We start from the raw sequence: 26296 nt of genomic DNA on the forward strand, positions 1-26296 counted from the left end.
GTTGCGCCATCTTTGGTTGTTTCTTTGAGATCAGAAGCTAGTGTTAACCAAGGAGTGGACAGACTAACCAGGGAAACAGAAAAAGGAGTTACAGAGTCAGCCATGTGGGGTTGTCACAGGACCACAACACAGGGTTCATTCTCAATTTCTAAAATTCTTAGGAAGAAAAGGGTGGTGATTCTGAAGGCGAGAATCACATCTCTTCCATCTTATATATCTGTACAGCGTACAGTGTATCCTTGTAAAAACATACCCACCTGATCAAGTCTGATTGATTTAAAAGTATTTCTAGAATAAAATCAGAAAATGTCATGTGAAATGTTTCTTCCAAACTAAATTCACTGAGCTGAGAGAGCCTTCTGTTTGTCCCTTGGGAGAAATCATACACTTTTTTCTCAAACAGACAGCCTTCAGGCTTTGGAGAGGGTTTACAGAAGGCTTTGATTTTTCTTCTTCAAACCAAATTGGAAATTTTGTTTTTGTCAGAAGACTTGAAAGACATATCCCTATACAACTATCAACTAGAATATCTGAATGATTAATTCAGTCTCCTTGGAAAAGACAGCTGAGGCCACAAATCTACTGTCTGGCTTTGTCTTTAATCTTTATCGTCATCTCTAGAGAAGCTTATTAATTTTTAAGCCATGAATAGATAGGATACAACTAGGACAAATAAAGTCTGCAGAAAAACTTCCTTCTATGTTTCCCTTCTTACACGATTAAGCAAACACAAACTGAATTCCTTGAAGGACAATCTGTCTCCTAATGCCCTATGCTGAGTCTAGTTTAGTGCACTGCACCAGACAAATCTTAATTAATGATAAAGGACTGACTTGAATTATATGAGGGGTGGCAGAGCAGATAGTCAGTGAAACAGAATTAGTGCTCTCTCTTCTGAGTTAATATTAAACTAAAAAGGCTACAGGTATATGGTATTCTCAGTATTCTAGACAAATATAACATCAATAAAACTTTCTGTAAACTCAAAAGGGACAAGAAGTAGCCACTACTTCTTTTGTGAATCCTGCTGTTACACCTCAAAGGGCTTAACAGTAAGGGACTCACTCCTAATATCTTTCATATAGAACGCAGTAAGAATAATTTCTGCAACATGCTGAAGTGACTGGGGCAGAAATAAACCACTATTTATAGTTATTCTTCACTCTGTTTAAAAAAGGTGTATTGTGGTGGGATAGAATCTAAATTCTGAAGCAGGTAATAGCTTCTATTATACAATGATGTATTTTTTAAAAAGACATTTTATGTCCAAATAGGTATTACATCTTGGAAAAAATGGAAGTTTGACTGGAAAGGCCATATTTGGTTTAGTTTCACCCACATCATGTCTCAGAAAAGCCATCTGTTCCCCCACACTTCAGGAAGCTGCCCCTTCTTTGCACACACAACAGCAGTCAAGTGAGATTAATCTATGAGTGAATGAGAAATGCAGTCTCGCGGCGCACTAACATTTTTGAATGAATCAGGAATCGTTCTTTTCTTATCTAACTAATAACCACTGATTTTTTTCAAATTCCACTGTGTGTTAAAAAATTCAAAGAAAGGTATAACGAATAAGAAAGCAACCCTCTCCCCCAACGTAAAGAAATAAAGTGTACCCTTTCCTGATCTATCTCCCTTCCCTTCCCTCTGAAAGGATACCACCATCTCGAATACAGTGTCCATCATTCCAGTCTACGTCCCTTCACTTTTATCATATGTGTACACATCCCTAAACAACAGTATTGTTTTGGCTAGAATACTATTTCACTATAATAAAATATTACAACTATTTTACTACAATAAAATAGTGTTATATTAGACCCTTTTGGTATTTTCTGTTAATCATTGTTAGATTTGTCCATGGTGATGCAGGTAAGTCTAGTTCACTTATTTTCACTGCCAAGTAATATTCCATTGATTGACTGTTCCACAAGTTATGTATCCTTTCCACTGCCAGCTAGCATTGAATGCTGCAGTGAGCATTCTTGTGAATGTTTCCTGTATACAGGTATGAGGGTTCCTCTAGAGTGGAATAGTTAACTCAGAGTTTTACCAGATATTGTCCAAAATGGTGGAATCAACTTACTATTCCATGAGCAGAAGAAAGTCTCCCTTTTTTCTAGAAAGTCAACAATAGTTTATTGTTAGATATTTTAAATTTTGCCAAAATTATGAGCAGGAAACGGCATGTCATGGTTTTTATTTCACTGTGCATTTTCTTGATTACTGGTAACTTGAGCATATTTTATGTGTATATTAACCATTCTTCTGTAAATCACCTGGTTAAATCCTTAAGTCCTTTAAATCCACTTTTTAATTGGTCTACTTCTCTTTTTTCTAATTCATATTTAAGAGTTCTTTATATATTCTGGATACCAATACTTTGTTGGTATTATATGTGTAATATATTTCCTACTCTGTGGTTTGTCTTCACTTTTATGGGTTTTTTTTAATTTACACAAGTTTTTGTGTTAAATGCAGTTAAATTTATCAACCTTTTTTCCTTTATGAGTTGTGCATTTTACATTTTGTTTAAGCAATCCTTGCCTACCCAGAATGCATAAATATATTCTTCTGCTTTCTTTTAGAAGTTTTTAAGTATTGTTTTTTCACATTTAAGCCTTTAACCCATCTGGTATTGATTTTGTTTGTGGTTAAAAGTAAGAACATAATTTTATTTTTTTCCATATAGCTGGTTGCCCCAGCAGCACTTATTAAACAGCCCATTTAGTGACTAGGCCATCTTCAAGGGTCTGCAAAGCCAGGCCTTCCACGTACCAAGCCTCTACATCTTCTGCAGGCTGCTGATGTGCTCTCCATCGTGGGCTCTGTCTTTCCCTGTAACCATACTACACTTAGAGCTTAATTAGTCCCCAACCTTCAAATTTCTTCAAAATTGTCCTGGCTATTTTTGGCTGTTTGCTTTTCCATATAAGCTTTAAAATCAACTCCTTAAGTTTCATTAAAAATCTCCCTGGGATGTTTATTGGAATTGCCTTGAATTTGTAGATTTATTTAGGGAGAACTAACATCTTTAGGACATTGAGCCTCCCTATCTATAAACATGGGATTCCAAAAACCATGTGATGTTTTACAAATTTCATGTTTCCCTCACATGGAGGCCACTCTAGTATTCTCTGCATCATCTCAATTTTAGTATCTGTGCTGTAAAACACACACACGCCCACCACTTTAGTATCATAATAATGTATACAGAAAGCCAACCACATCGACATGTCAAATTATGTCTTAAATAACTATCCTTATTATTTTCATGAAACATACAATTATTACAGAATCAGAAGCATTATTTAGAATACATTTTTGAAAAATTATTTCCTGGGCTTGCTTCTGAGATAAATAATGCCATTCTTTGGCCTTTCTTACAGGCCTATTTTCTGTTTCTCAAAACTCTTCAAGTGACAGATTCAACAGAAGTGAGCTGTGTGTTAAAAGTCATGAGATAATTTTTTTAAATTGCACACACAAAGTAAATCATGCTTTGCTCACTTGAATAGTACTTTAGCTTTCTTACTGTATTTGTTTTAATACTATGAAGAGGCAATTTCAAGGCAGGAATTCATCCAGTCATTTAACAAAGCTACATTCAGAAAACTGGCAAGCTTTACAGAACATTGTTTAGAGGGAAAATATTATATTTATTTATTGTTCTGTTCACCATCTAGCATAATGTGAACATTCTAGTAGGGTTAATGATAACTGTGATTCTAACAGTAAAGTGTATTCACAGCTAGGTATTGAGAACCACCCTTCTGTCTGTTTATTATTCATTAAACCATTCAAAAAACAGAGTGAAAGCTTTCTATGTGAACTCAGTATACACAGTGTATTTGTTGACTTTAATTTGCATTTGCAAAATAATGAAGTCTTTTCTCATCCTCCCCAAATAGACGTAATTTACCCCTCCTCTAAATCTCTATAAAAATTCAATATTGCTTCTTAAGGCAATTATCAATTTTTCCTTGCATTTCTGCTATTAGTGATATCATATAATTATTTATGCTAGCATCTAATATGGTGGCTCTATGAATGGGACATCAAGCCACACAGACTTGGGTTTAATCCTGTCTCTTCTGTGTATTAACTGTGTGACCTTGGACAAATCACTTGACCTGTCTAAGTCTCTGTTTCCTCATCTGTAAAATAGAGAAAATAATACTGGGCTACATTATAAGGTTGTTGTGAGAATACAGGTAAAGAATTTAATCTATAGTTGGTATTTAATTACCTGTCATTGTCAATATCATACCACGTCCTCCCCTGACTCTACTAAAATCTAAATTGCACCTTTCTAGAAGGCAGAAGCCGTAGCCTACCTGCTTTCGGACAATCAACAACATGCTGAGTACCTCCATGTGTCAGGCACACATAAAGTAACTAATACAACTTGTTGAATTAAAGATATTTCTCTATCCCTTATATTCCAAGTTTTTAAAAATTCCAGTCTATATGACTAGTTTCTCAAATCAAATAAGAAGCTATTTAAGGGCAGGTGACAGTTCAATAAATAAATGAGTGAACCACATTAAATAAATGTTAACCGAGTAGTAAATGAACAAAGAATATGCTGAATAAACATTTAAAATGAAATCACTGTTTAACAAAACCAAAAAAAAAAATTATGACATTTCCAGACGTAATTTTAAAAAGAAAAAAAGGTTTCTGTTTTCAGGCAGCTGTCTGAAAAATGCTTATAACACTTTTTTTAAATAAAAATTCAACCACATAAATTTTACAGATTTAACTGGCTTTATTAAATGATTCACCAATAGAGGAGCATCCCATCTAGCAAGTAAAGAGGAGCTCCTATAACACTTAAAAAAATATTTAGTAGACAAAGATCCAACATCTATTTAAAAATTCTGGTCTCATCATTTTAATGGATTAAAAATGGTTTCCTAACAATAATACGGGAAGCCAATGTAACGTTAAACATTTAAATCTATGAATCTCATCTTAAATATTTAACCCCCTGATGAAGATTCTATAACTGGACATAGCTGAAAAATTATGGCATAAAATCTCCAGGGAGAATGGCCTATGAGTAGAGTATCAGTAACAAATACTTCATTATAAACAACAGTATACTGTTTAATAAGATACTCTATTTTTCTTTCCTACATTTTTGTGTGTAGAAAGGTGTGGGTGTTTTCTTCCTTTCTTATTTTGCTGGTGGAAGAAACTCAGAAACCAAAGACAATAAAAATAAGACTGCTTATAAAAGATTTTCTTTTTTTTTACTAATCACCATGGGGGAAAAATAGTCTAGGAGAAATAACATTCAAATACTACCATAAAATCCAAAAGTACTTTTCACTGAAGCCATGAGTAAAAGAGAATACGAACTAGATTCTATAGCTTTGTCAAAACAGTGGTTGAAATCATGAAAACTTATCTATACACACATGCACGTGGAGGAGTAAGCAGGAAGTTTTTGTTTTTGTTTTTGTTTTTTGAGGAAGATTAGCCCTGAGCTAACATCTGCCACCAATCCTCCTCTTTTTGCTGAGGAAGAGTGGCGCTGTGCTAACATCCATGCCCATCTTCCTCTATTTTATATGTGGGACGCCTGCCACAGCATGGCTCGACAAGCAGTGCGTAGGTCCACACCTGCACCAAACCAGTGATCCCCGGGCCACCAAAGCAGAACGCTCGAACTTAACCGCTATGCCACCAGGCGGCCCCAAGCAGGAAGTTCTTAAAGAGGAAGCGGCGACACCACTAAAGCATGTCGCTACCTACAGCCTTTAAACGTAACCAGTTTTATCTGTTTCACATTTCAGTCACAGCATTTACTAAATAACCAGTGTTATTCAAACAAAAGTCTTCAATGATCCCTCCTGATGAATGAGATGAGATGAATGCCAATCCGTTTATCATAATCATTACCATACTTATTATGCAGCTGCAGTTTAAGAATAGTCCCATGGAACCTCATGGCTCAATTGATCAATTAAAGATGCTCAAATGTATATTTCTGGACTAGACACTATATCCAAGCCCTGTCTCTTTCGTCTCTTGATAAGCAGTGCCATCATCCACCCAGCAGCCCCACATTTGGGAGATACTCTAGACTCCTCACTCTCCTCCCATGTCCCATCAGTGAACAGAACTTTTTAACTCTTTCTTCTCAGTAACTCATGGATCAGTCTCCTCTTCTTCATTCCTATGCTACTGCTCTAGAGGAGCTCTCCTCACCTCCTCTCTGCATTACCACTGCAACTGCCTCCTAATTTTCCATGCTGCCATTCTCAACTCCCTCCAACCCCTCCTTGATCACATTTCCAGACTAACTGTTCTGAAACTCGAATTTGCTCACTCTTCTGCTTAAAATCCTTCACTGGTCCTCCTACAATTCTTGGTGAATCCAAACACCTTCAAATGGCATTCAAGGTCATTTATGATCCAGCTTCATCTTCGCCCTCCTGCCTCATGTCCTGCAATCCCTCAACCCTATCCAAGTCTGTAGCCCACCAGAAATGTCTACCGTCCCCTGAATTCGCTCTTCCCTCTCAAGCCTTCCTGCCTCCGCACATGCTGAGCTGTGTCCTTGCTCCTCTTATTATCAGGCAAATTCTTAAAGAATCTGCTCAAGTATCAACCCCTTCTGGGAAGGTATCTCTGAATAACTTTTCTGTGTCCTGTCCTAATTTTCTTGTGTGTGCGTGCACTCACATACACTTCCTATTTAATCAGTTCACAGATGTACTCTCACAGCAATTTAGGCATATATCCCTTCTCACTGCTTGGTATACAGCAGACACTCAGCAAATGTAATGAATAAAAGAAAGCACAACCTATTCCAGCTATCTTTTTTGCTTACCCCTCTCCCTCCACTCACTGTTCAACTCACTTCATACTGGCTTGCACTGTATTACTCCAAAAACCTCTCCAAAAAGGAACTGAAAATCTTTCCTAAATTCATCAAACATTTTTCAATCCCCCTCTTGGCTTTCAGCAATGTTGACCCCTCCCATCCTCTTGAAAGACTCCTCTCTTGGCTTCATGACACCACATTCTCCTACCCCATCCCTGGGCTCCAGCCCTCCTTTCAGTCCCTAGAGCATAGCAAGCTCCCCATAAGACAGTCTTTACTCTGCCTAGAACACTTCAGAAGGCCTAATCCTGTCACTTCAGCTCCTCCTGAAGCTTTAGATCAGCACTTCTCAAACTTCAATGTACACACAAATCACCTGCGGATCTTATTAAACTGTAGAGTCTGATTCAGTAAGTCTGAGTGGGACTTGAGAATATGCATTTCTAATAAGCTCCCATGTGATGCTCGAGCAAACCACTCACAGGCCACATTTTGAAGAGCAGGGTTTTAGATCTCAGCTCAAACGTCTTTTTCAGGGAAACTTTTTCTGAGTCCACCTCACCCACACTCCTGATTCAGTCAAACGCCCCCAATTCATACTCGCAGTGTACCATGTAACTCTCCATGATGACTTTCGCTCATCATTTTAACCCACACCCATCCTTCCTCCAACTCGCAGCTCCTACCCAGTGCCTGGCACATTCATTTTTGAGGAATGAATGAATAACGTCTGTGGAGCCAGCCCCTGACTTAGGCCGAGTCACTTCCCTTCATGATGCTAACACCACAAGGTTCACCGGCCTGAGCTCAGCTCCTACAGAAATCCAGCTCACCTGTGGTTAGGACTCTGAGAGATTTTCCACTCCTGCCAAGATTCACTCATCTGGGGGCTGCAGAGTGGTGGCCGGAGAGTAAGTGATTCCATAGGTACTGCCTTTCTACTCGAGCAAGCCGACTAGCCACAGGCTCCATGCACAGTCTACCAGTACTCCAGACTCTCTTGTGCCAGGATATAAGAAGCAGAGGGAAAAAAAAAATCCTCTTTTCAAATCCTAGTTACTGTGGCCAACCCAGATCTCCCATGCTGGTGTGAGGAATGGTGGCAGGAGGGGTAGAGGCAGGAGGAAGAGACAAAAACTTTTAGTACACTCTGACTTTTTTCCATTCAAAATTCACTGCCTAGATGCTCATAAAATTAATGTTTTCTTACGTTTAGAAAAAAAATTTCAACTAAAAATACTGTAGGAAAAATTATACAAGTTAATGGCTGGATGCAAGAGCTAGAACATTTGCATGAAGTAAGTTATGATGGGGACTATAATGGAAGAGATTAATTGCATAAAACACACGGCAGGCAGAAGCAACGCTACTGTTGCCAAGAGAACTGCCTGGAAAGAGAGCCAGAACACAAACTAAAAATAAACAAATAAAACATCATTTGAGATGTCAACTCCATGAATGTCATTTCTCTTAACTAACAAGTACATAAAAATAGTCATACTACCTATAGCAGAAATAAAAAAATCTTAACCTTTGATTAAAATATTAATAATATAACACTTTAGAGAAAAGTGTTGCTCTCTACACAAAAAGTTTTAAATACACTTAAGGGCAGAGAATTTTTTTTATTTGAGTTCATAATAGTTTGCATCATTGTGAAATTTCAGTTGTACATTATTTCTTGTCTGTCACCACACAGGTGCTCCCCTTCATCCCCTGTGCCCACCCGCCACCGCCAAGGGAAGAGAATTTTTTGAAATTAAAAAAATTTTTTTCTCCATTCTGTTTGGAAACCCTATTATCATACTCAGTCTAAAAAATGGGTGACATTTTTTCAAACATAATCAGATTTGCTTATTTTCATGTCATTTAATTGTATATCAGAAAAAGACTTTATCCTGGAGGTGAGAGAAAAAGAGTGTGACCCTCTGATACATTAATGCCCAAAATGTAAAACAGTCATAGTTTTATGGCATTCCTAATTCACAGAACACTTATGTATCTAAATGATTTTTTGAAAAAGAACATAACTTTTTAAACAGCATTAACATCTTGCAATTTTTCAGTAATTTTACTGTGTGCTGAATTGTACAAAAAGTACACAGAATTTTCTGAAAGTACAAATTTGGGAGAGTACATTTCTTAGTCAAATATTTCAAATTTTCAACCAATTTCCCAAAGCACACAATTGTCTTCACTTTATCTTAATAATGCATTTCCAGTTCTGTTTAAAATAAGTAATTATTTTAATTATTTGTCATCTTGAAATTTCATTAAATTATTAGTTATTACTCCCAAACGCACATTTCTGAAGTTAGAATAACATTTACTCAGCACGGTAATTTGCCTGATGCTAGATATCATTTAAGATGAATTTATTTTATATAACATCAGCCTTAGAAAATGGACAAAGTATGGCACAGACCCGTTTTACTAAACCTGAAGCTTCAAGCAGAAGAACCGTCCAAGTGATCTATGCAATGTCTGAAAGTTCCACCTACAGGGTGAAACAGTCGTTCCCAAAGAAGAGACACTCACTGAGTCTGAGAAGCAGTGGACACAGAAGGACTGGGTCCCTTGGAACCGTGGGTACTCATGATCTGAGCAATAATAACAGCAAGAGAGAAAGAAAGGAGGGAGGAGACGGCCTGGAGTCTGCAAATAGGCACAATACCTGTAAAAGTGCCTCAAATCACCAGGAAAAAACCGAAAATGTTATGGGCTTGGGCATGCTTTTGAGCCTTGCCCACAGATTTCCAGCCCAATAAACTGAGGATGTCTACCAAGAAAACATAGCTCTGCTTAAAAATAAGTCAATGGAAAATAGAATTCACTTTATAAAAAGCACACTGTAACCAAATCTGATGAAACTGATGTTATCATCTATTCCACAAAGGAAATAATACCTGCACATACCAGAACTAGCAGCAATAACACCACCAAAGCTTATGCACACACGATTCTCACCACAAAGAATATCCATTCTTAAAAAACAAACAAAAACGAAAATTGGTGACAGGGTGAGGTTGGGGGCCTGAGGGGAGCAGTAAAACAAAAGTAACAACACAGCCCTGCCCAGGAGGTAAAGTCACTATATCGTGATGAAATAGACTTAAAGACACGACAGATCAAATAACTATTCATATCAGGAAGCTATATCCACACAACGAGGCTTGAATAACCTATGACGAGCACACCATATGGCACACCTTCTGGATAATCAGTAAGAGACAAGTGTATCTTAAACATAATTCTTTTTGATGAGGATTCTAATACTAAGTTAAGGATCTGTGCTCACGAAAGTCTGGTACATGCCAAGGATTTAAGTCCTCAGCAAGTGAGAACAGGCAATGTATAAAATCCCACAGTAGCCTCCACAACCAATTACTTACAAGCATGGATTCTAGGGCCTGTTTCCCCATAAGTTCTGAGACCGGAAGACCTCAATACCTGTCCTTATTTTTCAAACAGAGATACTGATCAGGCCTGCTTGGCTACTATATTATACTATGGTGAAGAAATATTTACTTAGGTTAAGTCATGTTGATAACAAGGAAGTTAAAACCAGGATTCAGAATGACAAGGCATGTGGTCTGGGCATCTCAACTATTTGGGGAGCACATGGTATAGGGTTTGTATTTTGGGCTCTGACCTTAGTCCAATCTTGGCCCCATCTTGCTTCCATCACTCCCTGGTTGGTGTGACTTTGGGCAAATTACCTTACCTCTTTAAGCTAATTTGTGGATCCTTAGTATTGAGGATCCTTAGTATGAGCATCCTTAATAAGAAGGTAAAATGCTTAGTAGTACAAGAAAAATGGTGACTATTTTTATGGAAACCACAGGCATGTAACGAGAATGCTCCTAAAGTGGATTCAGTGAAATTTTAAAATACTTGTCTGTAATACCACATTCCTAGATGAGCAAACACAAGACGGCAACGTTGGCAATTCTCATCGTTATTTTATAAATCTAATGCAATGCCTGTCAACATTCCAATGGGGTGTTTTTGGAAAACTGACAAAATAATTCTGAAGTTCATATGAACAAATAATAGGCAAGAACAGCCAAGAAACTTTTGAAGGAAAAAACTGTGCGGTATATTTTAAAGAAATATTTTAAAGCTGCAATAATTAAAAAGGTATGATAAAGGATCAAGAACAAGCACATCAATAAGACAGAAGATAAAGTCTCCAAACAAACATAAGTATATAAGAATTTAGTATTTTAAGGAGGTAATTCAAATTAATGAGGAAAGAAAGAATACAAATTGAGGACACTTTAACTATAAATCTGAACCTCATAACTAAAATTAATTCATCTAGAATTTAAGATGTAATTGTCAAAAATAAAACTTTAAGAAGAGTAGCTGGTGATATATTTGGGGAGTAGGGAGCGACTTTCCTTTGCACAGACACCAAAGAAATCATAAAATTAAAATAATAATACTTTTCAAGAAATTAATGCAACTAAACCTATCAACAATCAGAAATAAAATTCAAAGGGAAATGACAAAGATAACATATTTGTAGCATATGGTAAAGGGGGTCAATCTTGTTAATTAAAATGATGTAGATCAATTTTAAAATGAACAAAGCAATAGAAAAATGAGTAAAGAATACAAATAGGCAATTCTCAGAAATACAGATGAACAGAAATCATGAAAATAAGTCAAAACTCACAAGTCACTGTTCTTAGTACACAAAAAAGGTAACTATGAGAGGTGATGGATATGTTAATTACTTTTATTGTGGTACTCACTTCACAATGTAAACATATATCAAAACATCATGTTGTATACCTTAAACATATTCAATTTTTGTTAAAATAAATATTTAAAAAAATTTCCCAAGTTGCTAAAAAAATAGAAATTAACATTTCTTGCATATTACATTTTAAAGGCTTTAAAAAAATTAAATAACAAACAAATATAACACCTAATATATACATTTTAAAGTGTAGGAAATAGGCACTTCCATATATTACTAGTGGGAATCCAAGTTTATATACATGTTCTAAAGTGAATTTGCCTTATAAAGGTCTTTTTAAAAGTTTCTATCCTTGAGCCAGCCCTGATGGCCTAGTGGTTAAAGTTCAGCGCACTCCGCTTTGGCGGCCTGGGTTCAGTTCCTGGGTGTGGAACCACACCACTGGTCTGTCAGTAGCCATGCTGTGGCAGTGGCTCACATAGAAGAACTAGAAAGACTTAAAAGTAGACTATACAACTATGTACTGGGGCTTTGGGGAGAAAAAAACAAGGAAGATTGGCAACAGATGTTCACTCAGGGTAAATCTTTCCCAGCCAAAGCAAAAATAAAATTACATCATTTTCTACTTAAAAAAAAAAAGTTCCTATCCTTTAATTCAGTAATTTCTTCTATAGAAAATGTTTCTTGGTTCCAAATCCACCCTTCTAAACTCTGTTTTGTGGTGCTGAGACTGGGGCTCTGCAAACTACATTGTCTCTTGCTGCTTGGCTCCCTGTTAGGCTCTGTGAATAGGAGGCACAAGAGGAAGCCCAGAGGCTCTCAGTGACAGAAGAGACCTACTCTTCCCTGTTTGCTTGCTGTTCCTGTCAGTGTCTTCTCGGCAACAGCTCTGAAGCACTGCAGATATACCAGCACCAGCTGCCTGGTGCCCCTCAGAGGTCTGGGTCCAGCTTCATAGGGTCTGTCCTCTGCGCTCCTGAAGCTGGAGGGCAGAGCCTCTTCTCCAAACTCCTAGGTTCCAATAACCACAGCCTATTCCTGGGAGACTACACTTCAACGGTTAACAATGGTTGTTTCCAGGTAATATTTTGTTTCTTGTATTTTGTGTGAGGGTGTATGTGTGTTTTCTCATTTTTTTTTTGACTATTATTCATTCTTTGTATAATCAGGAAAGTTACTGCTTTAGAAACATATACATTCACACTCCAAAGTGGTTAAAAGCACACTCTAGACAGAGTTCAAAAGCCTGCTTTGTTCCTTACTGGCTGCATGACCTTGGGCAAATTCCAAGGCCCAGGTTAGTATATGATATACACAAGACACTCAGAAAGAATGTTGTTGAATGGATAAACACATTTCTTTCCCTTGACAAAATCAGAATGATATTGCTTGTTACATACTTTCTTCACTTGATGAAGAGCATTAATAAAAAGTTAAAAAACAAAAATCATATTTAAAAGTATTTTTAAAAAAACAAAAATCATACTTCCCTATATATATGATTTTTAACTTTTACTCTAAAATAACTTCAAACTTACAAAGAAGTTGCGAGAATAATAAAAAGGACTCTCATATACCTTTCACCCAGATTTGCCCAATTGTTGACATTTTGCCACATCTGCTATATCATTATCTATCTGGTAATTTTTTTTCCGAATCTTTTGGGAGAAGTTCTAGCCACTATGCCCTTTTACCTTAATTACCATAGTGGATATTTCCTAAAGATAAGACCACACTCATACATAACCACAGTTTGATTATGAAAATCAGGAAATCTGGCATTGATTCTATTATCTAATATTCAGCCCACATTCAACTTTTGCCCATTATCTTAATATTGTTCTATATAACAGTTTTTCCAGTGATCCAGGATCAAATCCAGAATCACACTGCATTTAGTTGTTGTTAAACATGGTATGGCTATATAATATTCCATCTATTGATACACTAAACTTTTATTTAACTAATACTTTCTTAAAGGACATTTGATTTGTGTCCTTTTTTTCTTTCTTTCTGTCTTTTTGGTGAGGAAGATTGGCCATGAGCTAACATCTGTTGCCAATATTCCTCTATTTTGTATATGGGATATCACCAGAACATGGCTTGATGAGTGGTGTGTAGGTCTGCACTTGGGATCTGAACCCATGAACACCAGACCACCAAAGCGGAACACATGAATCTAACCACTAAGCCACCAGACTGGCCCCCGTGTCCATTTTTTTGTCATTATAAATAATAATCAAGTAAAAATCCTTGAAGTCATTGAGAGTACAGGCATAGCTCATTTCATTGTGCTTTGCTTTACTGCACTTTGCAGATAGTCTGTTTTTTTACAAGACCCTCCACCAGCAAAAAGATTATGATTTGCTGATAGCTCAGATGATGGTTAGCATTTTTTAGCAATAAAGTGTTTTTAAATTAATTAACTTTAAGTTAACAATGTACGTACATTGTTTTTATTAGACAAAGTCATTGCACACTTAATAGACTACAGTATAGTGTAAACATAACTTTTATATGCACCAGAAAGCCAAAAAATTAGCGTGACTCACTTTATTGTGATATTTGCTTTATCGCAGTGGTTTGGAATCAAACCCACAATATCTCCAAAGTATGCCTGTATGTATTATTTCTTTAGGATGATTTAGGATCCTTAGGATGATCACTCAGGATCCAGCAGGAAAACAGAAACCACAACAGTTATTTTAACAGAGAGAATTCAACACAGGGAACTGGGTGAACAGGTTTGGAAGTCTGTAACGGCTAAAAGTGAGCACAGAGGTGAGAAGAAATAATACACACACGAAGCAACTACCTCTCCAGGGCTGCAGGTACAAAGGAAAGAGGGTGGATTATTAGAAACTAGACACAGCCTCTCCTGGGTTGAGACAGTTTGTCCACAGGAGGGAAGAGGAATGTTCATTAAAAAGACATTCTGAAAAGGAAGAGGAAATGCCTGGCATTCCTTCTCCATCCCCCTCTCAACTTAAAACAACAAGAAACTCTTATGTCCTTCGGAAAAGTAATCCAGACAAATACATGACAAGTAAAAGAATTCTGCCACAATAAACATTGAAACCTACCAAAATTCTGTAGTGATTTGGCAAGGAATTTTAAAAATACATATGACATAAAAGCTGGGCTTTGCATTGCCATCACTATCTCAGGCAAAGGAGAAAGACAACACTGTAGAAATTTAAAAAGAGAAAAAAATAGAAGGTCAAATTATACTAGAACATCATCCAGTTGTAAAAATCAATTCGAGTCAATTTGAAATTTCAGTGATAGGGGTTGGTTGGTTGGTTTAAGCAACAAAGTTTTATGCGTGTTTGAGGATGTATGACTGCACACAGCACAATCTCTTCTGCTGATGCCTATCTCAGAACGTAAAAGGAAGGAAACTGAAAGACCCCGAAAGAACTCAGCCAGGACCAGCCCTGGGCCTTCGCAGCCAGTCCACTTGGATTAGGAGGCTTTTAATCTCTCTGAAGCCCTCACATATTTTACATACTCTGACTTCATAAAGCACAAAGAACTGACTGAAAAAATCACATTAGCAGACTTGCTGACTGCTTCTACCAAATAATTAGCTGTCAAGTGGCTAAATAAAGAAAGGAGCAAAGCCAACTAGCTTCACTGTGTAAGCAGCACCAAATAACTCAAAACCAGATGGGTATAGATGTACAGAGCAGCTGAAAGCCAAGTTCACTATTTTCCGTGAAACTCCCACAGACCCACAAATGGCATTTCGCTCCTTAGTAAACCGTGCTGTAGGTCAGCAGGAAGCTTGTTAGGGGCTGACAGTCCAGGAGACAAGCACTTCTCAGAGTGCTACTGTAGTAATTTCCTGTGTGAAAAGCTCACTGCTGTTCTTGCATTCCTCAGGGTGCACTTCTTCTCATCTCAGAGGATGTTGCTCTTCCACAGGAAGAGGAAGGAACCAGTTGTTACTGGATGTGTGGGCTGAGAGCTGTCGGGCATTTTCAGCATGCCTCCGTCTCAGCTGTGGGAACTGAGGATGCGGCTTGGATTCCCAGGCCTGGGACTGTCCGTGTCACCGCACAGTGAGGAGTCACAGTTTAGAGAGACAGCATCTCAGCAAGTTGGAGGGCAGAAATAATACCTGGAACTCCAACACCTCCAATTCCCAGAAATGTGCACATTTTCTAAAGGAAATTCTAAAAAGTATTTACTTGGTTGGGCTCCCAAATAGTGGGTTTTATAAAATCCTTTTGTAGAGTCTCTTTTTTCTTTCTTTCTTTCGTTTTTTTACATTTCATATAGAAAAGTTCAAGTCCTAAATCACTTCTGCCAACAGGGATAAAGACCAGTTTCACTGCATAAAGTTTTATCTAACTAGGGCTATTTTAAAAAACTTAATTAGAATAAAATTTTTGTTAAAAGGAAACATTTGTTAACGTAAGCTTTCTTTCCCTGTGACCTTGAAACTTAAAGGGAATGAAGTTCAAACTAGTAAATTTTCAGTGCAGCTAAATCAAACCCTTGGGACTTAGTGATTATTATGATTTTTATTAAAAAACGTATTTTATTTGAAGGAAAAAAAAGAAAGTCTCTGACCTACACTATCAATCTCTTTTTATAGTGGTACCATCTTAGTAAATTTTACAGATTTCTAGACCTCTGTCTTCTAAAAAAAAAAAAAAAAAAAGCGATGTTCCTTTAACAGACCAAAAAGTTTTAGTTGGGCATTTCATTTTTTTTTTACAACCCCAAAACACATTTTTTTTAAAGGTCAGCTATCACGTTCACAACTGTTAGTAGTTTTTATAACACATGGGTCATGATGTACTTCAAAAGCAAACATACAACTAATTTGGAAATAGTCTCTTCTCAACTCTCATATTTTCTTTCCTATCTCTAAAATAACTTGTACCTGAAAAAAATAGAAATGTTGTGTTTCCTATTTCTAAGTGCTAAGAGATCTATGAAAATGGTGTATTTTTCCTCATTTACTTCTGTTGACTACCATGTGTGTCTTATTTTTGAAATGCCTTCAACAATTTAATTACTACATTTCTTACAATTTCAAAGGGCAACGCATTTAAATTATTTCTCAGCCCTGATAAGAATTCCCCCTTTTACTCCTACTAAGTATCTTAGAGTTACACTTAACTTTTTGAGTTGTTGGATTAAAACAATTACTGTATCCCACTTGACATATTCAAAATTAAAACTAAAAGTCTTTTAATAAAATGAGGACAAATTGCGGAGGGCACCAGCTAGTGAGTCCAGAGACAGATTCTACACATGCCGATGCTCATTTCCTCTCAACTCTGTGAGTAGGCGCAGGAGAAAGACACCGCAGGCCCCAGAACCAATGCCCTCAGGTACCATAAAAATGTCTGCTTCCTAAAGCTTAGTAAGCAGCAACAAAGTCACAAACATATCTAGTTTCAGGAATCACAAGCACTAAACTTACAAATCAAGCCCCACCTTATAAAGTGTTGCAAAGTTAAAAGCTTAAAATTAAGGACTTCAGCTATCTCCAAATTTAGAAGCTGTTTATATGTAAATCCAGGAATGTTAGCATATAGAAAAGTAGAGAAAGCAGGAGGTTTGTGCAACACGATTTTTACTGATTTTCCTGGAAAAGTAAAGGAGGAATCTGAGGACAATAAAGTGCATATTACCATTTTATACTCCAAAGTCATAAATTTTAGTTTTGAGACATTTAGGTTTGCATACACTGTGTTCTTTCAAGTAAGTCTTTCCAAATCTTTGCTTACATAAGCAGTTAGGAACTGGAATAACTCTGAAGCAGTTACGCAATGTTGTCTAGTAACCAGGATGAACTGTTGCCACAACATCCATGGAAATATTCTCTCTGTATCTGCAAGTTTACTCTTTGTATGTCCATATATTTTGTCAATACGTTAATATTTTTCAGACAGCATATCCATATGACAATCTTCATGAAAGTGTGTAATCTTTTTCTTCCTAAAAATAGGCTGATGAGAAAATCTTTCCAAAAAGAAAAACAATGCACTTTCCTGAAAAATGCAAATCTAAATGACATCTAGGAAGGAAGAGTGTGTTTTACCACTGAGCTTCCCAAAGTCACAGAAACAGGAGAGCATCTCTTGCATTGATTCAACTGATCCCTCTCCTGATCCTAGAAAAGAGGATCGGTTCTTTTTTCTCTTAGCAACCCCTCTGGCAAAATGATGCAGAGCCAGGAGATGATCTCAGCTACCCTGAGATGACTCAGGGGTACACCTTACTGTACCTGGGCAAAAGAGACAGCGAACCCCACAGCCGACATTCAATCTGTCAGGAAATCCTCTTGGCTCTGCCTTCAAAATATATCCAAAATCCGATCACTTATCACTACCTCCTCTGCTACCACCCTGGATCAAGCGACTATTGCCTCCTGTTGGATTAGCTTCCTAACCAGTCTTCTTGCTCCCCTCCACCAACACCGCTGGCTGATTCTCAACACAGTAGCCAGAGAACCTGTTAAAACTTAAGTCAGATCATGTCCCTCCTCTGAAGGAAACCCTCCTTCTCCTTCCTTCTGGCCTTCAGGCACTGCTCCTAGTGCCTGGAGTGCCCTTCCCAGATATTCGCATACCTGTTCCCTTCATTCCTTCAATTCTTTACTCAAAGTTACCTTTCCTGTGACTCATGTCCTCGACATACAACCTAAAATGCATCTCTCTTCCCATCTGCCTTCACTGCTTTTTTCACCTTTGCATTTTTTTCAGTCCACTATGCTCTACAGTCGATTTGTTTTATCTGTGAATTGCTTCTCTCCCCTACTAGAATGTAGAACGTAGGCTTCTCCATGGCAGGTATTGTTTTGCTCATTTTTTCTAAAGTCAAGAACAGTGAATGGCATAGGATACATACTGAGTGAGAGAGACAGATGTGTGTGAGTGGGTGTACTCCTGGCATTCGACCACATCTCTATCCATAGAGTTAGACAACTGAAAGACCCCCAACTAGACTGACACTTTTATTACCATGGTACATCTCTTCAATTACTTTTGAGGCATCTACTTATACCTATCTTTCCCCACCTGGAATGTCCTATCAAAATCCTACCCACCTCTGGTTAGGTCAAGAACTGGTCAAAAGTTTTCTTCTAGAGAAGTCTCTAGTTTCCACTACCCCATTAATGATCTGTTCCAAATACTAAACCCACTAACACCAATTTAAAAATCACGTATGCCTGGCATCTAGTATATTGAAACTGTCATTTCTTTCTTATATTGTTATTTGTATCTCGCTAGGTTGTAAGTTTCTCGAGGTCAGGCAGCCAGTCTGACATCCTCTTCAGCAGCTCATGTAATGCCTTCATGCAGCACAACTTTAAACATTTGATGGAGCAACAAAAGACTGCAGACCCTTGATTATTTTTCTATAATGTAATCGCAAATTCTCAGTTTATCGTAAAGAATTAATTTGACCTAAAATACTGTCCTTAGTTCTAAAGAAAGACATACACATTATATTCATGTTCTGCACAGTTGCCAGAATGAAGACAAGAACACTGTTTCAGTTGTTCTTGTCCAGTAAAGAGTCCAGTCTTTTGACCATCAACGAGAAGAACACTACAAGATTATTTCATTTTGTTCATTTATAGGACAAATTATAGCAAAATTAATATGTCAAAACTTAGGAATATAGTTTACCTAAAAATAACAAAATATTTTAATGATCCTAGACTATTTTAAATAAATTTTGTTTATTGTCACTATTTTAAAAAAACCCAACTTTATATTAGGAAACAGAAGAAATTCCTATCTTGCTTGCCTCTTTTTGGAGTGGGAGGAGAGGATGTGAGAGGGTCTAGAACATTCCACGTAGCCACATCACATGTCAATGCTAATGCTAAATGCCCTCATACAATTTTGATGACAAAGCCCTAGTCTAGTTGTAACTGAATAAACAAAAACATTAAAAGACTCAACGGAATCTTGAACTAAATAATCTCTAGAAAATCAGTATATAATAGGTGATAAAGTAATCAGAGTAAAGATTTAGGAATTTGAGACCAACAGTTCTAAACTATGTCTCTATGACAGCCAGTATGTGCCTTTACAGAAACATTTTTCACAACAAAGCTTTAAAAATGCAGATTTGTAACAGCTTATTTTGATCCCAAAATATTATATCAAATTTCTTGCCTGGCTTAGAGACATTAAGTGCAAGCCACAAAGATACTGACCACTACACTGTATGTCATAATTTCTTCTCCGTAGTAAGAAGGCATCAGAGCGTAGATATCAGTACACTTAGATCTATAAATCATCCTGAATATAATAAATCAAGTCAAAGCAGGAAAAGAAGCCAACTATTTCTTATACCATAACAAATCTGCTTTGATCCTACTAAGAACTTTGACAAATTAAGGTTGAAAGAGTAATCTTACATCTCATTTTGATAAAATGAATTTCTAAGGAAACTTTCTTCCAGTCTACAAAAACCAAGCAAACAAATCTCCAAAACAAACAGTAACCACAATAACAAAAACCAAAACTACCTTTAAACACTGCTTTTATTGGCTTCCAATATTTCTCTGGGTTTTTAAAATTATAATCATATGCAAAGTTCACACCATAAATATTTATTTGCGCTTCATGCCAGAGTGGAAACAAATCTCCTTTACAATTGTGTCTGATTTGTTGGCAGAAGCAATGTACAGAGGGGACTACAGATTAAGAATTACTTACCAGTAGATTAATGGGAAGGTAGACAAGTTAAAGTGATTTCACTTTCATTTTCTAACCAATTATCTACCAATGAGCTAAGAGAGATATACACATTGAAAGCTTAAAGGAAAGCATTTTAGAGATATTCTTTACAAAAATCTGCATGCTTTAAGAGCATCTATGCTTCAGAGAATGCCTTGGGAAATAAATAAGATTAGGAGTCTTTATACCTTGCCTCAAGGCAAGCAGTTATCTTCCAGATTGTAAAAGAACCTACCTAGATGGGACTTCATTAGCCTAATCCCAAACCAATTCAGAGCAAACAAGTTTTTGTTTTCCTCTTTGTTTTATTTTTATGTAGTATCAAGCACACAACTCAAAGCAACAGTAGATTCCTCTTAATGCTTTAATATGTGGGGTTGAACCATGGGAAATAACTGATATTAGATCATTTTTGCCTACAAAATGGCACTTTCATAAAATTCAACCTAATATTATCTCTTATGTCGATAGTTGTACTCTTTAGTTTTCTTATTCTGTTTCATAGCACAACTGCAAACATGTCATGTGTTTATTATACAGAAGCGTCTTCTCGATGTCCTGTATACACTATACTCCTGAGTTAGGGTCCTATAACTAAACTAGTTGACTTTGGCACTTCTGGATGACCATCAGGGACAGACATGCTGCTCTCACTCGCTAAGCTGCAGTTAGGCCCAGCTCCATAGCACACTGTCCAAACATCTGGATTCCTTAGGTCAGGAGGCTTTGCAAAGCTTGAAGGGTTCTGGCAGGGAGAGTGAATCTCAAAGTGTGGACTAAAGATTTTTGATGATCTGTGATATCTTCCAGGCCAAGAATACCCAATTTTAGTCTACTGACTACCTCACAAAAAGGCAGCATATCCCAAAGACCACCTAACTTTGGCTCCTTTCACTACAGGGGCAAAAACCCAACTCACCAGAATTTGTAAATTTCAACAGCACGCCTTTTGAGTAACTCACTGAACACAAACATATTGAGCACCCACCATATCCAAGCACTGAGAGAAGAATTAGATGTCTAGTTAATTTTTAATTGCATAAGTAAGCTATTAATGCAGAAATGCTAGTAGGATTGTTTTATAAACGTGAACACTGTAAAAGGTAAGACCACAGACTGCTTGAGGTCCTGGCTGTCACCAGAGATTCCGGGCCTTCCCTTCAACAGTCAGCTCCTTAGTTCGCCCACAGTGATTTCTGGTCACTGGAACCTCTCATGAGTGATCTGGGTGTCTTCTCTGCCATGGGATTAACACTGAAAGGACTCTTTAATAATTAGAGTTCTTTCAGGTGCAGGATAGACTCCAGAAGGACCAGTTCCTCTGCAGAACTCTTCTATAATAAATATAATCCTTGAGATCCATTGGAGAGTTTGTAACGTCATAAGGTCGAGGTTCTTGTTTGTTTTCTTTTTTGGTCGTGCATTAATAATTTACCCCAAATTTTTAACTATACCGACACCATCACAGTTGTGCTGCCAAAGACCATCTCATTCCTCCTGTTCGTTCTTGCGGCTAGTAGAACTGACGGCAGCAATGATCTGCCTTGAAAAGACTCAAATTGAAAGGCTGAAACTCTCAATCTTTGAAGACTTTGGATACTCTGAGTAAATAAATTATATGTATGTAATTTTTATAAACAAAACTGCAAGTATTAGAAATATTTCTTAATTTCTGCATAATCCATCAGGAGGGATGAACAAAGGGACATGACTGCTTTTCTCACAGCCTCTAAAGAGAAGACTGGAAGTAAGCTTAGCGCCTCTGAAAGGCAGTTAACACAGAAGAAAATCTCTTCTGTGACAGCAAGTGGAACGTCACCTGGGTGGCACCTTGACAGGAGATGAGACAGTCAGCATGGCTTAGACTGAGCTCCGCGTTCTCCAATTAAAGGCTTTTCTGGAGATTGGTGCTGCTCCCCCTTGTGGCTATTTAGACACAGTGTAAATACGACTTTTTGTACAAAGTTTTTTCTATGCTAAAATGTTATGATACTTAGCCCACTTTTTATGTCCTCTCTCACAAACTTTTTGAGGAAAATGGATTGTGCCAAATAATTAAATACATCTTAAATGTCAAAGAAAACTTACTGTGGTAGAATCAAAAGAAAGGATGTCTACAACAGGGGGAGTAGAGGTCTGCAAGTCGATCACTTCAAGTTTTGGATTAATCTGTGTATATACATAAAAAATGTTAACATTAGATTTTTATACCGTAAGAAACTAGATGTCATTTGTAACAACCTAGAGGGTATTTCCTAACATATTCTAAAATTAAAATATATTGATATTTTCATTAACATGTATGCAAAAATTTTAAACAAAATATTAGCCTATCAAACCTACCAATGTATAAGAAAAGATCATGACCAAGTTAAATTTATCCCAGGAACAAAAAGCTGATTTTACATAGAAAATTAGTGTAATTCACCTATAAAGGGATTTTAAAAATAAAATAAAATGACCCACCTCAAAAGACGCAGAAAAAAATCCTAGCCAGTTCATTATGACAAGAAAGGGAAATAAAAGGTGTTAAGATGTAAGAATTGGAACAGAAGAAATAATTGTCACTCATATATAATATAATCACCTTGGAGAAACCCCAAGAGAATCTACTGCTAACTAATTAGAACTACTAAGAGAATTTACTAGATCCAATATCGATATACAAAATCAACTGCATTTCTGAACTTCAGCACAGTTAGAAAACGTAAATTAAAAAAATCATTTACAATACCATAAAAATTATCAAATGCATCAGAATAAAAATACAAATATGTGTAAGACCTTTATGGGGAAAAAATAATAAAACTCATGTAAAGACACTAAAGAAGGCTTAAATAAATAGAAAGTTCTAACATAAAGAGCCCAGAAGCAGAGCACTGTATATATAGAAAATAAATATAAAAGAAAACTGGTGCCCCAAATCAGTAAAGGAAGGATGATACAGTTGAGGAAACTGGCTCACTGTATGGATCCCTGGGTAATACTACATAACAAAGGTGGACAGCAGATACATTAGAAACCTAAATGTTATGTTAAAACTAGAAAGTAAGTTAAGGGGCCAGTGCTGTGGCCTAGTGGTTAAGTTGGGTGTGCTCTGGATCTTGGATGCAGACCTATACCACTTGTCAGCCATGCTACGGCAGTGACCCACATATAAAAAATAGAGGAAGATTGGCACAGATGTTAGCTTAGGGCTAATTTTCCTCAGCAAAAAAACAACCCTATAAAGCTAATATTAGTAAATGTATAAGAATGTCTTTGTAACCCATGGTCAGGAATGACATCTTAAACAAAAGCTACAAAAGCGAAATCATAAGGAAAAAAAATTGATCCATTTGATTATACCAAAATTAAGGATTTTTGTTTAATAATGGATACCACAAAGTTAACAATCAGATAATTGAACAGGAAGAGACAGGATGTCTAAAACTGAAAAAGGAAAAATACGTAAAATATACATGAAAAACCTATAAATAAATACGAAAAGGACAGCAATCCCAAGAAAAAATTATAGAAGAGAAAACCTAACAGTTAACTAAAATATGAAGAGATTTTCAGAAACATTAGTAATTAGAAAAGATATGATTAAGGCAAAATACCACTTAACACCCATTAGGATTGTAAATCTAGCAAACAATGATGCCGACATTCTTTATAGCAGCATTGTTTGTGGTGGCAAAACAAAACAAAACTCACAACCAGAAATCCCCACATGTTTGTCAACAGTGGATTAGATACATAAATTGGAATCACACTGTGGTAAATTCACTGGAATCCTATAAGGCAGTGAAAATGAATGGACAACGTCTCAACGTATGAACTCAGAATCCCCACATATGAATCTCAGGATTTTAACATTAAAAAAGCGAGTTACAGAAAAATATATTCAGTATGATCAATTTATATCAAGTTTAAAACCACCCAAAATGAAATATCTAATTATAGATTCGAACACATGTAGTAAAGTTAAAAAGAGAAGCAAGGGAATAACTGAGTGGCGACTACTTCTGAGGGCAGCTATTTCAGAGTTCGAGAAGACCAAAAAACAAAAAGAAACTACATGACGAAATACTTATTACACGTTATGAATACAAAGAAGTAAGCAAAGGGCGGCAAAGAGAGCAGAGCTTGGTAAAATGGATGGTCCCAACAATAAGCGCGCTGAAGAACCTCCGAGGAACTGCGGCCGGCCCGAGCGCTTGGCGAGCGCGGCTTCCTCGGGGGACACAGCGCTCCAGATGGCTCCTCACAGACAGCTTCAGAACAACACAGACAGAGATGAGTAAAGAGCATTCCTGAACAGAGAGAGAGTGCTGACGCGATACTCTCGCACAGGGTAGTAATAAGAGAGGTTGGCAAAGGTGAAACTGTGGAGGGTGAAGGAATTTGGGAAGGCAGAGAAAAACTGGAGGCCAAAATGTGCTTTAGAAAGATTAATCTGACAGAGATGTGTAAAGTGTTAAGAACACAGTCGGGCTAACAGTGAGGACACTATTGCGGACTGTGATAGGAGGGGTGGAATGATTTTAAAAGCGCTTATCCTGTTTGCTCGGTATACATGTACTTTGGAAATATTAAGAAGCTTTTATAATTACAGAACATTGCGCTAGAGGCGAAGGTGTACATGCCCGGTAATCCCCCACTCGGTAAAGAAGCAATTACAACTGCTCAGGGTGAGAATGAGGGGCGATTCCTCAGCCTGCCAGCACCTTTCTCCCTTTCCGGCTGTTCCACAGAGCAGAAAACAAAGCCCCCTCCTACCAGCTCTGAGTCCAGAGTTGAGGCAAAGAGAAGAACCCTGAGGATGACTCTCTTTCTTTTAATCTTAGGCTCGCTGTCCAGAGACAGCTTGCAGACATTTTATTCTCTTTTATCTACTGCCACCTAGCGTATTATAAAATTGTTTACCTATGAAAAACACAACCTGATTTTACCGTCTGAAATAGGAGCTGCTCAAAAAATCTAAATCACATGGAAATAGGATCTCTCATAGAGAAATTCTTGAGCTTCTGCAAGTTAGGAAACTCCTGATGGAACTAACAGTATTTTACTGCCATGTGGCACAAGTTGCCGCCACATACACTAAATGGAGCAGGAAATTCTAAGTAAAAGTTCATAGTCTTCTCCATAAAGAAAATGTGCTGAAGGTGACATAGTTAAGTTCCTTGCTAGCCAACCTCCAGGAATCTGACCAGCACCTTCCAGCACCCGATCTTCATCAAAGGGAAGGACCCCTCACACATGCTTTGAAGTGGAATGAGCTGCCTTATGAGAGGCCGAGTTCTCCATCACTGAACAAGGGCTTATAATTGAGGGACTGATGCATGAGGGAGAGGTTGGTCTACATGACGTCAAGGGTACCATCCCACTCTGAGGTTCTGTGTGTCCACCACACTGAGGACGCCATGAGCACAAACACTGCTACTAACAAATCTGAAGAGCAAGGAACATGCCCACCTTGTTTGCTGTTGAACACTGTACAGCTAGTACAATGTCCAGCACACAGATACTTATTATCTGTTAACAGGATGAAATTTAATTTTGATTATATTGAAACATTACATCAAAATGGTTAAAAGCACAGAACGGAACCAGGGTGCCTGGGCTGAAATTACAGGGCTACTAATTACTAGCTTTAAGTTCTGTGTGCCTCAGTTTCTCAGGGGATAAAAATGGTACTTACTTCATAGGGTTTTAAGGAAGATTTAATGACAATTTATGTAAGGCAATTAAAATAATGTTGGATGCATTAAATATTATTATGATTACTCCTATTATCATCATATAATAATAGTATTAATAATCATCTCTCAAGAACATTTATTGAGGTCCAAAACAACATAGACATATACCACAGCTAGAACTAAGATACAAAATTGGTAGAGAAGTGTTCATTTTTTAATCATAAATTGTAAAATTTTCAACCTTAATAGAAGATTGAGATAAAAACCCAATTTCAGACTCAAACACTTAAATTCATCACTTGCAGTTTTTAACAATAAATCGTGGCCAGCCTATCACAAAATATTA

The 26296-nt window shown here is 37.1% G+C and overlaps 1 protein-coding gene across 5 annotated transcripts in view; it reads right to left on the reverse strand.

Annotated features, from left to right (window-relative positions):
• The window catches only part of POC1B (POC1 centriolar protein B), a 92046-nt gene that overhangs the window by 15041 nt on the left and 50709 nt on the right, over nucleotides 1-26296 (reverse strand). For all 5 annotated transcript variants that reach the window (XM_044743951.2, XM_014863997.3, XM_044743958.2 and 2 more), the window contains exon 9: nucleotides 22352-22432. In XM_044743951.2, the coding sequence (XP_044599886.2) occupies nucleotides 22352-22432 (81 nt within the window). The remainder of the gene's footprint in view (nucleotides 1-22351; nucleotides 22433-26296) is intronic.

Source organism: Equus asinus, chromosome 4, assembly GCF_041296235.1.
Source record: "Equus asinus isolate D_3611 breed Donkey chromosome 4, EquAss-T2T_v2, whole genome shotgun sequence".
NCBI lineage: Eukaryota > Metazoa > Chordata > Mammalia > Perissodactyla > Equidae > Equus > Equus asinus.